The 14,803-nt window shown below is 36.5% G+C and overlaps 1 protein-coding gene across 1 annotated transcript in view; it reads right to left on the bottom strand.

Annotated features, from left to right (window-relative positions):
* The window catches only part of COL4A4 (collagen type IV alpha 4 chain), a 58,771-nt gene extending 46,104 nt beyond the window's left edge, over positions 1-12,667 (bottom strand). Inside the window, exons 1-4 of the mRNA XM_030456294.1 lie at positions 12,614-12,667; positions 12,404-12,459; positions 10,922-10,961; positions 8,967-9,044 (exon numbers count right to left, since the gene is read on the bottom strand). Of these exons, the coding sequence (XP_030312154.1) occupies positions 8,967-9,044; positions 10,922-10,961; positions 12,404-12,459; positions 12,614-12,667 (228 nt within the window). The remainder of the gene's footprint in view (positions 1-8,966; positions 9,045-10,921; positions 10,962-12,403; positions 12,460-12,613) is intronic.
* Positions 12,668-14,803: the final 2,136 nt, after the last annotated feature.

Genomic DNA, 14,803 nt, shown 5'->3' with positions numbered 1-14,803 from the left:
TACCTAACCTCACTTTATTTATTCTCTATTTGTCTTTTAAAATATGTCAGTAAAATCAGTGTAATTTGAGAGTTGGACATGAAGTGAAGAAATGTATGGTCTGCATCATCCAATCACATCAGTAAGGGAAGAAGAGTAATGAGAAAGCAACTTACTACAAGCTTGGAACAGGGACAGGGTTATGCTGTAGCAGGTGCTGGGAGCACAACTGGATCACTACAGGCCCTTAAGCTGTGAACAAGAATTTAACCCAGAGCCTAGGAAAAGAAGTTCTACATTTACAGGTAAGGACTACTTGAAAAAGTAACCTCATCCAAGTTATATTCTATTTGTCTTTACTGGCTCCTCTCACTTAAATTTTGATCTTGCTTCCAGTGAAGTCACTGGCAAAAACTGCAGGGCAAACTCAGCATGGTGTCTTCAGCACGGGTTGCTATTTTCTTGGTACTATAACTTGAGTTGTGTAAACTGTTATGCAAATTAAGGGCTACTAATATCAAACCCTGCTGATTCTGCAACCTTTTTAACAATGGATGGACAGTCAGGATTCTGGGTGTTTGAGTATTTACTTGCATGAACAATTGCAGCCTGCCTATTGGCAGTGCCTTGCATATCCTCTCTTGTAAAACTGATTTTAGTAATTAAAGCAGCTATTTACACTCTTTAAACACTTGATAAAATAAGATGGGATGACCATTTAAATTAAACTGTAACTCTGAGTATAAGTGAAATGAATGAGACTAATAATAAAACACAACTGCTGGAAGTATTCACTCTACTGCAAGCAGTTTGTTTTTCTCAGTATACAGAACTATTGTCACCATACAAAATGCAACATTCAGCAGCAGGGAAAAAAAAAAGGCATAAGATATTTCTCACTAATGTTCTAAAGCCTTTGTCTTAACAGTGCATATTGTTGACAATAAGTTTCTGCAGTAACTTTAGTGTTTTTAATTCCACAGTGTATTTGTTTTGCTTTCAAGAGTTGAAATTTTTCAAATCATGTTTTATCCTTTGGCCAGAGGGAGAACCATGATTTTGATAGATAAAAGCTGAGACCCTGTATGAATCCTATGTTAGTTATCCATGATAATTACCCACTAAACACTTCCAGATATGTAGTACTTTAGGGTGATAAACTGTCTGTGCTAGTTGCTACCCTGTAAGTGCAAATGACTCCATGGTTTATGTCTTCAGTAGGAGGTAGTGAAGTCATAAAACAAAGTCACTGAATCCAGAACTGACAATGGGTTTGGCAGCTGATACAACTTTAGCATGCCATGTGAAGCTGGTGGATTGTCTGCCTTTCTTTCAGCTCAAAGACTGATACTGACTGGGAGCTTTGTTAAGACCAAACTGATACCATGTCATAACATCTATTATCACATCTATTCTTTGTGCCCATCCAATGTGACTACCACAGCATTACAGTCTCAGGACAGCTGTACAAATAAAGAGGATGAAGGTAGTCATGCTCATGTGGAAATGACAAATTAGCTCAGTTAAAATGAGCAGAATATTCTGCCTGCTCTGCCATCTGATGCCAATAAATTCCTTTAGGATTTCAATGCCTTGTTAATTGTCTAGGTCAGGAACTACCCATGCCAAGACCACGGTCTGTTATTTTAGCATATTTTGGGCTTGACCTGCACTAAGAAACTATCTTTTCACAAGACAAGACTATATATATTTTTAGTTAAGTGTGCTTGCTAAGGCTGCAAATACTTCAAAATAATTCAGCAAAGCATTTAATACTGTTTGGAAAATGCAATGCCTAAGGTCTTGGAATTACCTGGTTTTGGTTGCCTGAGACACTGAAAGGCACCCAATATTTAAAGTGACATGAGCACACAATTGTCTGAAAGCACAATGTTTTACAGGAGTATTGAATGGGAAAAAAAAAATAAATCATGGTATTAGAGCAAATTCTGTCTTGCTTCTAAATATCATCTCAAAAGAAGACCAGTTATTGCCTTCAGTTAGTGCAGTACCCTGTGTTACAGCTGTGTGGATAGACCAGGGGTATGTGAAATGCATTTACCTTCCTTTCAAGTGAATAAAAATGGAAGTGCCTAGCAACTCAACAGGATCAGGCTGTAGGCAAATAATATAATGCCTTTTTCTGTTTTGCACAACACTGGCTTTTAACCAGTCTTTCTCATTTTACCAGAAGCAGGACAGAAAACAGGTGGAAGTTTGGGGGTAAGAAAAGCACATAAAGACATTTTCAGACAGATTTTCTTTTTTAATTTGCTTCCTGAGGTGGGAGCATCAGCTGCTACTCTAAGCTCCACCCATGTCCTTTTTCCTTTGGAAAACCACATCTGTTACACTGCTCAGCCACAGCTTCCAGGGATTGCAGGGGTGTCCATTCTGAGAAGTTTAAATTCCTCCACTGTAAATGTGTAGGACTGAGGCCAAATCTGTTTTCACTGTTAGCTAAGGCTCCAAAAATCAGCCTTTTAAATCTTTATAAAGATGAGATAAATCTGATAAAACCACACAAGTTGGCATTAAATCCACTCTCTTGTCCTTAATAGATTTTTCTTTTTCTGTGACTGTTAAACAGTAAGTAAAAGACTATATATGGCATATATATGGCTCTCAATTTGTTCAGAAATAGGGGATAGCATAATGACTTTTCAGTATTTGATAACTCCTTTTTATAGTCAAGTTTTGAGCCAATTAAAACTCCCATTGCTTGACTTTTCTCAGCATCTGCATCATTCTGCAAAATATTGGAAAATTCTGTGCCCTTTTACCATGTTTGTCAGTGATCCAATATGCTACAGAAACATATTTCCTGCTAATGCAGCTTAGTATCCACAGGGATATTTCACTGAAGCACAACAATCACAATGAGGGACTGAAAACATTTTCCACAGTGTTATCTCTTCTGTGTTTTAGCCTTGTGCAGCCATGAACAGAGAAGGTATCCAGTGGGTGTCACTATTGTGTTAAACACACTGAACAAGAGGTAATTTGGCAGTGAAACTTGTTAAGGAATACTGTTAATGGGTTGAAAGCTGAGAGCTTCAAGTAGAGTATTTCAGGCCACAAATAATTAACATCAGACTAGATAATAAAATAAAATTAACTTTTGTTCTGATTCGTTTTGTTCAAATGAGTCCCTGTGTGTTAACTTTTGGTTGATTCAAATCTATGAAAAAGAATGATTTAGTAGGGGTTTTGTCTGATGAAAAAACACTACAGTGAAAATAGTGAATTAGTGAATAGTGAAAATCACAATTTTAATACAGTGGAACAGGAAAACCAAAAGTATTAAGGAAAGATGCTTATGAACAAAAAGAAGAATCGGTGAACAAGATCAAAACTTTCTAAAAATTTGGAAAAATGTCTAATATGAAAACTGCTAATTTACAGATCTGTAGCTGGACACTGTGCATGAAGAACAGCCCCAAAGAGACCATGCAGTGAGGAGAATGGAGTGGCCCTATTCCTCTTCCACATTCTGGTAAGTAGGTTCTATTCCTTACCAGGTCAAATCCTAACTTCTGGCCCCAGAGCCTACTGCTCTGCCCAGTTATAAAAAAATGTGTGGTTTGCTTCAGATGTAGATCTAGGTGGCTTGTTTCTTTAGGTCTATGGTTCTCAGCAACTGTAAATGGAATGTTTTTTCTGTGGTTCTCAGTGACTCTAAGTGAAATTCTACAGAAATGGATATCTGGCCTCAGGAATCTTCTAGTTTAAAACTGCATCATAGTTAAAATACTGGGGAAAAAGTATCAACAAGTATGAGGCAAATAGTGGGAGAGAGCTGGGTTTTCTTAGATGCTCGTATGTGTACATCTTTGATAGTGGAGTCAACTAAGCACAGGATTTTGAGAGCAAACAGGTTTATTTTAGATATTTATTGTCCAAGTGTGCAGCTTGAAAATTCAAATAAAAGTGCTGGGTATTCCCTGTGAATGACAGGCTACACTGACCTGCAAGAAAGTGTGATTTAATAAATGCTTCTTATGCCCCAAAATAACAGAATTTGCAGTTCCCTAAATAGTGAATCTGAAATGTATTTGCACTCTGGTATAAACTGGACTTAGTTAACCCACATGATCTATTAGAGAAATCAGGCAACTCACAAGGTTTTCTCTAGGGGGATGTTACAAGAGATGATTTGCCAGGAGACAGAGGTATTATGCAGTTAAATTTCACCATTCTTACCCCAATGCCCTTAAGCATATATCTGCTGACTTTCTAACTTACCTGAGACAACCAACTAACTTAATAGCTCTTGTGAATTCTTACTCCTCACATGCCAGACCTCTCTCTAGGATTTCTCTTTGCTAGGTTTTTTACTTGACTAATATGAAAATAGGCCACTTGCTTGATCTGCAAGAGAACGACCATCAGGCTTGCTGAGTTATATTTATTATTTGCTTTGCTCCAGGCATTTCACATGATTGCATAGAAGCTAGATCAGGTTGGGTCATGAATAGATGCTTGCTTTCTAAATCTACTTAGCTCTATAAACAAAGGCAAAGGAATTGAATGGGATCAAACTCTAGGGTCGGCACAGGACAGGTTTTTAATCAGTCAGTGCTAACTGCAAACAGTTTTTTAACTATCTAAAATCTGCTGGAGCAACCAGCATTTTAGAGGCCTCTGATACAATGCTGCAGGAGTTATCAAGGAAACAACTTTCCAAGTTAAAGAAAGAGGAGGAAATGGAGGAGGGATTTCACTGATGGACATATCAGGAGAAAATTAAAATCATGGCCTTTATGGGAGATCAAAGATGAAGAAGGGAAAAAAAAATCTAAATCAATCAAAAACATTGACTGCTACTGCTTATTGCATGACCATACATCTTGACTGGGAAAGGAAAAGAAGGAGAAAGTCACAGTTGTTGGGCTGGCACCAGGAATCATGCAGAACACTTACTGCCATTTCTATTTTCACTAAGGACTTTCTCATCTCATTTATCCGTTCTGTAGTTCTTAAATGAATTAATATAGCAGCACACAATATGAGCAAAGAAATTTAACAGCACAGTTTAATGGTCCTACATGGAGAAGAGTCCTTTTGAGTTGTGACATGAGAGAAACAGTATAATGTAAAACTAATTTCAGTGGTGGTAGTGACTGGAATGAAACAGAAGTTGAACTTTCATTGGGATATGGACAACTGTAATGATATCAGGATGAGATATACTACTAGGAATAATTACCAGAATGTTTTTCAGACAGCAATTTCTTGCTAGTGAATACTAGTGCAAATCTGTTTATAGCACAGAGTTATCTGTGGTTGAGAGAAATAAAAAAACAACAGGTGCACAAGCTCTTCTAAAACCCAATATAGCAACCAATGCATAAATTTATTTATTTAAATATTAAAGTTGAGCTATTTTCTACTTTTTTTCCAATTGCCCAATTTCAATGCATTCAGGTATGGCCTTGGCAGTTCCCTTTTCTTACTCCCATAGTCATCTTTTCTCTAGGTAAAACCTCAATTAACTTGCACACTTGCAATGAAGACAGCTTTCTATGTTGTTCAGATGGGAAACTGGAAAGCAAAATCTTAATTCCCATTGGATTCACAGTCAGCTGCAGAGTTTTCCTACACTCTCCTAGTAACCACAGCTTTAACTAATCATACTTAAAACGCATTCAGTAAAAGGGATAAAGACAGGTCATTATCCTGAAGATAGTAGGCCAAGATCTGAGGTCCTGCTTTCCTATGGAAACTTCAGAGAATATCACACTCATGACACCCATTCTGCTTAACCCATAAAGCCAAATATTTTTAGGAGTTTAAGTTTAGTTATCCTCTTATTACCCTAGTTTTTTATTTCACTAGAGAGATGTTAAGGATATGGGCTACAGTTATGTCATACATAGCTTAAAATGGTTTTAGTTTTACAAACTGTGAACACACTTGTCACTGGTGATTACAAATAAAGTTGATTTATATCAGCTCTAGGATTCTTGTTCTACCTTAATTCTAGTGGAAAGTCTTGTTATGAACATAAGTCTGCTCCCAATATAGAAATAACCTGCTTCTTCACTTCACTGGCTAAATTTCCAGTGGGCAATCTGCCACTGAAAGTATAAAACCAGAAGGTAACATGCTAAAATGTGTAAAATGGCAACATCATCAAATACCTGTCATAGCATTTTATATGTCAACAAAAATCCCTCAAATGGAACTAGCAACAATCTTTTCCTCAGTCTGCTGACAAAGGGAAATTCTTATCAGATGAACACACCTTAACTCTGACACTATACAACTCTACACTATACAACTACTGTTTTATCAGCAGATAGATAACTGGATTCTCTGGAAACCTCCTGCCCATTTGTGTGTAGAGAGGGATGCACATGACATGCTACTGTCACCATCATCAAAAACAAACTAATAAGATTCTTGGATGTTAAACTACTGCTTGCTTCTAAGTTGGACTTAGAATATCTGTCTAGGACTACAGCATGTTTAATCAATTCAAAATAGGTCTGAACTTGTGTGTTTCTAGTGTAGGTGATACCTTAGCAGTACAATCATGAGACCATTTATTTGCCCTTGCTCCTCTGTAAATCTTTGATCACCATGTTCAATGGAAGATCATGATAGGAACACCCTACATCTGAGTCCCTGTGATAAAAGAGATTAAAAAAGAAACAAAAATAATAATAGGTGGACTAGTCTGTATATATATCTATCATTTTAACTCAATACTTATACTGAAGTAGCTCACTTAGATGCTGTTTGTCTTACTCAGCCTCTGTAAAAAACCCTACTACTGGAGTCACTTTAACAGTGTTGAATGAAGACTTTTCAATTTCAAAGGCTGCTGTAAGGTCAGCTTTCCAGCTGGGATGAGATTATTGCTCCATTGCCTTTTGCTAGCAAGTATATGACTTTTCTAGTGTCTTTAGTGCTTTCAGAAAATGTTTGCTGATGTGGCCAGCTCAGCCTTAACTTTGACAGCTAGCTTGTGCTAAACAGCAAAAAGGCAAAAAATACAGTGTTAGGCAACCAGATTTACACTTTACCTCAGCTTTGCTACAGAGCAGGATTATTTAATAAACTGTACACTTCTGAAGTTTTAGGCTTGTATACTGTACGGTGCCAGAGGCTTTCAGTGATCATTTATTTCTTGCACTTTAAAGACAGGGTTGAGAAAGACACAAAATTCTGAAGAACCAGCCTGGGAGCACAATTCAGACAGGAAGATAAAGCAGATGTTTTGCATTCTAGGAGTCTAACAAAAAGGTAAACAAATGTTTTATTTTGTATTTTAGACTCCACAAAAGCTAGGAAAACAAAGTTAGTGTGTCAGAGTGTAAACAGAGAACACAGCAAAGTTTAGAAATCAACAAGATTGTAGGGTGAAAAAAAGATGGAGTAATCCTTGACACATCCCTTCCAACACTAATTATTCTATGACTCTATAGAAAATAATTCATCACCATACAGTAGAACAGAAAATATTTGCATCAGTCTGTCTGAAGTGTTTAGTTTAGCTATCTTTAATGTGGGATGTAATAAGTAATTTTATTTCTTGCATATTGATTAATAGAAATGATGGCATGAAATATAAATTCAGATTACATTGGAGAGAATTTATCTACCAGTGTCCATGTATGTATTTCAGAGCTGTTTCAGTAAATGGTACAGACTTACATTTGTGTAATGACACTGAATTTATTTTGAAATGTTTATTACACTTCTGTTTGGCACTTGGGTCCAGATCTTTGAACTATTTAGAAAATGAACAGAAAAATCATGAATCAGAGTTCAGTTTACCTGAACTATGGGGGGGAGGACATCTTAGGGAAGAGCCACAACTACAGTGATTTATCAGTCACTTTGTTATTGGCTGATTATGGGCATGTAATTCAGAACTTCCAGGCTACTGGGCGAACCAGAACCAGGGAAATTTCCTATAGTTTCAGAATCAGTTGTTTTTAAATGGCACTTCAGAATAGGATTTTGTTATTCCAAACAGTCCATTCAGTAGCCCAGAGAGACACTAAAATGCTGCTAGTCAAAACACTTTTCCTGGGGGGCCCTTTTGTTAACAGTGTTACAGAGACAGCCCTATCTGAGGCCCCTATTATGAAAAATCCTACAGCATGGGGGGACTTTCACATAGACATAATCCTGGTGGATTAGGAAAGGATCCAAGGACACCAGGGCAGTGATCATGACACAGCAAAGCACGCAGCTAATTGCAGAAGCAGTGGAAGGAAGAGGTGTCTTGCCTTTCTTGCAACTCTGGGTTGTACACAAACAACTGGGCTATGCAGTTCTTAAAACTGATCTACCATGTTCAAGCATTCTAAACTGTAGCATTAATACTTTCACAATTTCCATCAGTAACTGAAAATTTTTCAGTTGTTCTGAAACTGAATGTATCTAAAGTCATGTATCTAAAAGTCATTTCCTCATAAGATTTTTAAATTGTTTGCTATCACTATGTTGAAACAGAGTTAGAGAAAGAACACCCAAGTTAACAAACTAGTCACCAGTGATCCATATTTCCATTAACAATGTGTATGTTTAGTGCCATAAGGTAGCAAAATAAAGAGTCTGCAACCTTTTCCAAAATCACCTAACCCAAGTAAGAAACACCTCAATTCTCATAAACCTAGTATAGGGCATAAACATTGTTTTAACCAACCTCTTAGTAGAAAAGAAGCACAGATTTCCAAACTTCATATATATGAAAAATGTCTAACTGCTAGATTAATCTCAGAGAATACTTAAAAAAGGCACCACTACTATTACAAATATAATTTTTACAAGCACACCTCTTTACAATATTAACTTCATTGATACCTGTACTTCATACTTGTGAATTATGCTATTTTTCTGTTTGGACTTGCTGATATATGAATATTGATTTTTTTATTCAAGTCAACCACATTGGTTTTGCAGAACCACACTATGCACAAAATGAGGAGTATTTACAACACTAATTATCAGTAGTTCCAATCATCACTTACTCTTGATCCTTTTTCTGGAAAGCACCGACAGACTGAACAATCCCGTCCTCCACATGGGCTAACATATGCATATTCTCCCTAAAAAGTTAAAAGTTGATGGATTTATTAATTTGCAACAGACAACAACCACTTCATCAAATATTGTCAGCTAGACATAGTGTCCAATCAATGATTTTTAAGGCAAAGGTTACAGTTGCATGCCCACAGGTCAATTTCTTGCTAATGAAGCAACCTGGCACAGCAAGAAACATCAGAATATTGTATAGATCTTAATCTTGACAAATACAGACCATTTCCAATGCTCACTTAATATAATTCACATATCAGTACTACATTTTAAATCCTCCTAACCTTCTTGGCCCTCTCATCAACATTAACAAGCTTGCAAAGTAGGTAAAGCTTATTGCTATTGCTGCAGAAACCTACCAGTTAGAATAAGAAATCCTAAATACTACATTTTTCTAAAAATTTGACATTTGTAACCAATTGCATTAGGTTAGGAGGTTGTTTAACTGTGATGAAATGATAAAAGGCAAAACAAGCTGAGGAGCAACAAGCCCACCTAGCTACTAAAGTGTAGTATTTAATCCTTGCTTATCAAATGAAGAAGCATGTGCATGGTGTAATTATGCATTGTCTACAATTAATTTACTTTTTTCTCCTATTAAAACTTTCCATCATAATCTTCTTACTAGCAAAGAAGTGACTATTCCATCAACTTGCAATGAGGAATCAAAGCATATTCAAAGAAACTAAAACACAACAAAATGTAAATTCAGTAGATTTGTTGTGTGGTAAGTGAACATTATTTTATAACCCTCTTCTCTTTCCCAAAATGTAGTGTTAAATATATATCAATTATACACACCATATATATTTCTGTACTCACTTAAATGGCTGGAATATCCACTATGTGACACTATTTTTTTATATTTTTTTTGCAAAATTGTGTAAACTAAGTGGTTTTGAAAAGGATGACAAGGATTTGGAAGGGTTAAGAACAATTAATGAAGCAAGTAAACAGTGATAATAGGAAAATATTTGGTCAGTGTGGATTTCATTTTTATCAAGGTCAACATTGTTTTGTTACTGGTTTTAATAACTAACAGAAGACAATAGGATCATACTTCAAATTTTTAGGGAGAAAACACTGACAAATATTAGATAAGGAGCAAACATTCTGTTCTTTCTATCTGCAATATTTTTAGAATATCTGGTTCTCTCAACTCTCAGGAGAAGAGGGTATGATGGTCTCACAGACTGCTTCTGTCAGACACTGGATTTCCCATGAAATTACTGATTTATTCCACATTAGTCTCTCAGCTAGTTACTTAAAACTTGCCTCTACTGGGCTGTCAATGTTTCTAATAACACATAAGCTGTTAACCTTTGTTTTAGTTGAACACATTCATTTTTAAAAAATACTTTAATTTTAAATAGCTCGACTAGAAACTGATGACTGGGGAGGAACAATAGAAAAGAGCTTTTAAATATTTGAAAGAAATGAAGGGGATGGACTTGAGTTTCACTGAAGACATTGCAAGCACAAGGTTAGTATGGAGGACAGTACAGAGAGGAAAATACAGTAGCTATTTAGACTATACTATATGTGAAATTTTGGGGTTAAAGAGAGAGGAATGTAAAGGGAAAGCTAGAATGTGTTTGATGTATGCTATAGTCTAGAGCCATTGAAGGGACTTAATGAGAAAGGAGAAAGACTGAGTGCATCAGTGCATGCAGCTTTTCAGAAGCATCTAAAAATGCCAAAGTTAACATCTAGAAGAATCCCCTAGGAGAAAGTGACAAAATAATTAAGATGAGCAACAAAGAAAGGGAAGTGAGAGTTATAGAAATACTGAAATAAATATCACAATTTTCCTGTAGGTGATTTTGGTGTATATATTGTTATTTAACTATACCATCCTGTCTCTCATGTAAATAGCAATGTCACTTACCCCATCAATTTCTTGTGCTGAAAAAACAATCAGCAGCCACCTGATTCAAAAGAAGGAGAAAGCTAAATTAAAACTAAACTTCCAGCATCCAACTTGCACAAAAATGTAGCCTCTAAAAAACAGAATTGTGTACACTATTGAGTCTCACAAAGGAAACATGTGGACCTGTTGTGCTGAGTCCAGAGGTGAGGCTCAAAAATGATCAGAGGGCTGGAACACTCTCTTTGAAGAAAGGCTGAGAGCCTGGAGATAAGGTTCCAGGGAGACCTTATTGTGGCCTTTACACACTTAAGGGGACTTACTGTTAAGAAAGATGGGGACAAACCTAGATATGCAGTGACATACACTGTAACAAATTCTTTATTGACATACCTAACATATTTTAGGCATTTATGTGCATTTATTCCATATACTTTTTCAGCCTATGTTGCCAGCTACGTTTTTTCAGACACACAGATTTGACAGAAAATTTTTTTATTATCATTAGTGGTCACCAAAGACAGCAGTTTATACTCTCTCATGCTAAATGAGAAACAGAGGACTGATTAAAGAATGTGAAATTGCAAGATGATCCCCTACAGCAGTGAATGGTGGAGAAGTTTATGACATCCATTGACTCAAGTCAGCACAAGACTGTTAGAGGTAAGTTATTCACAAATGACAGAAAAAAAAAAAAAAGGCAAGAAAAGGTTGGAAAGAAGGCTGCATTAGGGAACAACTGAATACAACAAGCAGCCTGGGTATGCACAAATCAAATAAACAGGAAAAAGGCACTGGAGAGAGTGCAGGTGCATTATCACAGTGCAAGACAACCTAGCAGCAAGGCTGTCAGGTTCAAGCAAGGTCCAGATTCCCAACTAGAAAAGCATAATTTCACATTCCTTGAGAGACTGGTGCTGGTGCATGATGTTTTATAAAGACTTCAAGAAAGAAGGAAAATTTCATTTGACTTTTCCTAAAAGATACTATAGAGATGGAATCACTGATTCAGCTCACCACTCTGATAATTCCTGGTAATCCTAATGTTCCAGTAAGGATCATTTTCCTCCAGAAAGAACTCCTACCACAGCTGCTGGCAGGTGTTTCTATCATAGTGTCTAAAAGTTTTTTTCATGTCTTTTAATAATTCTCCCTTATCTGTAAAGTTGTTCTGGGACAGGCATTCAGGTTTGAGTTGGTCATAACTTTTTGTTCTCCAAATATGTTCACCACTAAAACATAGAAGTATCATGCCTCTGAAAACAGACTCAGTATTATAGTACCTGTCTCCTACTCTTTAAACAGTGTAGTACCTGAAATTTAATGGTATAAATGTATAAACTAGCAATCAAAATCAAGTACAAAAAATTATTGTATAGTTTTATCAGATTCATGACGAGCTACAAATCATTTAACTGGTGATTCCTTCTTACTGTTAAACTGATAGCTAAGAATACCCCTCAGTGACTCCAGTTAAAAAATGTAGTGATCTGTAAAACTCACCATGCAGCTGTGGTAAGCCACTTAATCTGTACAACTGAATCCTTTGTCAATGCCATTCACGCTGATTGAAGATTTGTATATGCAGCACTTTTTTGTCTTTCTTTTTTTAAAAAATAGCAGATCTTCTCTTTCCTTCTGCTTGTGGATGGTTTATAAACACTGTTCCGTAGTGGTGTTTTCCCCTCTGAACCTGTTTATATCAAAATATACATCTGAAGTACAAACATGAATAATTACAGGGTAACCAAAAGGCATCTGAACCATTTACATACTGCACAGCTATATGTTGGCACTACATTATATTATTCCTATTGAGGCTGCACAAAAGGGTGCAAGATTTCAGCCTAGAAAGGGATACTCTTTACTCAAGTGTTTAAATAATGAAGAAAGAGCATCTTGCATCATTATTTCTTAAAGCTGTTATACCCACCATTTCAGCTAAAGGCATGAAATAAAGTGGCACCTCTCTACTGTACAGACCCAATGAACTTTAAAGAAGTGTTTCAAGAGAGTATTCTCAGTTGTGTGCTCAATTTTAATGTGGCTCTTTTATGATTAGGATAGTTGTTTTAAGTACAAGAATTCTATGAAGAACGTATCTGCTATTTTTATAGGATTTCTGCCTCTTCCATTATGTATATTTCCATACACTTCCTATCCTTTTTCTTAAGCCCTATTTTTATTTTTAGTGTTCTATGAAAATTTCACTTCATACAGTATTGTATATTAAATTCATATAACTGTAATGTTTCCCACAAAGATACCCCTTAGCTGTAAAAATAGAAAATACTGTTAACCTTGTTTTATCAGAGAACCAGGAAAACAAATTCAAAGCTGAAATCATTAAGTATCAGTTACTGTGAAAAAAAAACCCAAAACAATTTAACTTGTTGCAGCTTTAAATGGCTTTCTAGTATTAAGGGTGACCTCTCTGTTATTGATGCAATGGTGTTCTTTGGGGTGGTTTTTTTTGGGGGTGGGGGAGTAAAATACTTGTACCTAGAGCTGCAGGTAGACATTTTGACACAAGTGATGTTAAGTCAGATGTCTCTGAGTTTGTAGCTTTTAAAGGTACCATGCACTACAGCAGTACCAGTAACACACTCTGCAACAAGGTTTTACAGACTTTCTTTGGATAGATGCCATAATTTATCATAGCAACAAGCAGCAGAAAGAACACTGGCTGATCTTACCTTCCTTCCAGCTCAATGCTACTAGGAAGTCACTTACCCACCCTAGAAACTCACTTAAAGGCTTATGTGCATTTATGGGATCATCTCATAATGCATCATTTCTTGCTGTTGTAACAAACATGCAGCTACCATCCAGCAGTCAGCTGCTCAAGGTCAGGGAAATAGGTGGTGCTGGTGTAAGGCTGGACTTAAGAGTCCTTTTTCAAAAGTCCTTTTTCAAAAAGGACTTTTAAAAAATGCTTTTGCATCTACCTTAATGGCACTTTCCTGTCTTTGCTTTGAGCTTGCTGACTTCTTTTTTTGGTATTTCCTCACAGGGTTTTCATAATTTTAAAACTGACTCAGTACTTCTTTATTATAGCAATATTTAATTTACTAGGTGTTTTGCATGTTCATTTATTACTCGTAACAGTGGTTTGCCTGCTTTCTTTTGCTTCTTCTAGTATTTCTTTGGCCTGGTAGTCAAAAGCTCTCCTTTTAAGTAATATCTTTGCTTACTGAGTTTATCCTGCATCTGAATTTGCATAATTTCTAAGGACTGAGCACTCTTACACTGTAATCTCCCTTGCTCTGACATTCTTGTCTTAGACAGCCTTGCACATTTTGTCTCCTCTTCTGCGTAAATCAGTTTTTGCTACCTCCTGCCTAACAACAGTTCTTCTCACATTAAATTCCACTGATGAAGTTAGTCATTAGGGTGGTTTGGTTCGTTGGTTGGGTTCGTTTTATAGGTGCCTATGGCTTTTGAACAACTGTTGGCCCTGGTTTTGCCCTTGGTACACTCCACCTGCTAAAAAAAACATAGCACTGTTACAGTTAACAGGCTTAGGAATCTGGCAAATAAAATGCATCAGGTTTTATTCCCAAGACACTATTTCCTCTAACAGGCTAACAGTCAATTTGGCATAAAAATAGAAGATTTCTTCCCTCTCTCTCTATAACTGCCAGCTTGCTTCCACTTCTGCTTGAGATTTTAGAGGCAAGGTGATAATATTTGTGGTGATGTACAAGATTTTGACACTGAACATACTGCTCTGCTCTTCCAGAAATGTGCTTTTTGTACTAGTATCTAACTTCTGGGAAAAGTGGTCTCTACTAATTACCTCTCACAGGAAACTTCACAGGGGCTTGACAGTAATGTCTACTGAATGGAGATCCAGATCTACTCTAGTGCCTGCAAGAAAAACTGGCTTATAAAGCTCTGTGG

Source organism: Calypte anna, chromosome 9 (genome assembly GCF_003957555.1).
Source record: "Calypte anna isolate BGI_N300 chromosome 9, bCalAnn1_v1.p, whole genome shotgun sequence".
NCBI classification, from domain to species: Eukaryota; Metazoa; Chordata; class Aves; order Apodiformes; family Trochilidae; genus Calypte; species Calypte anna.
Note: the sequence above shows the minus strand (reverse complement) of the source record. Positions and strands in the feature narration are given on the sequence as shown.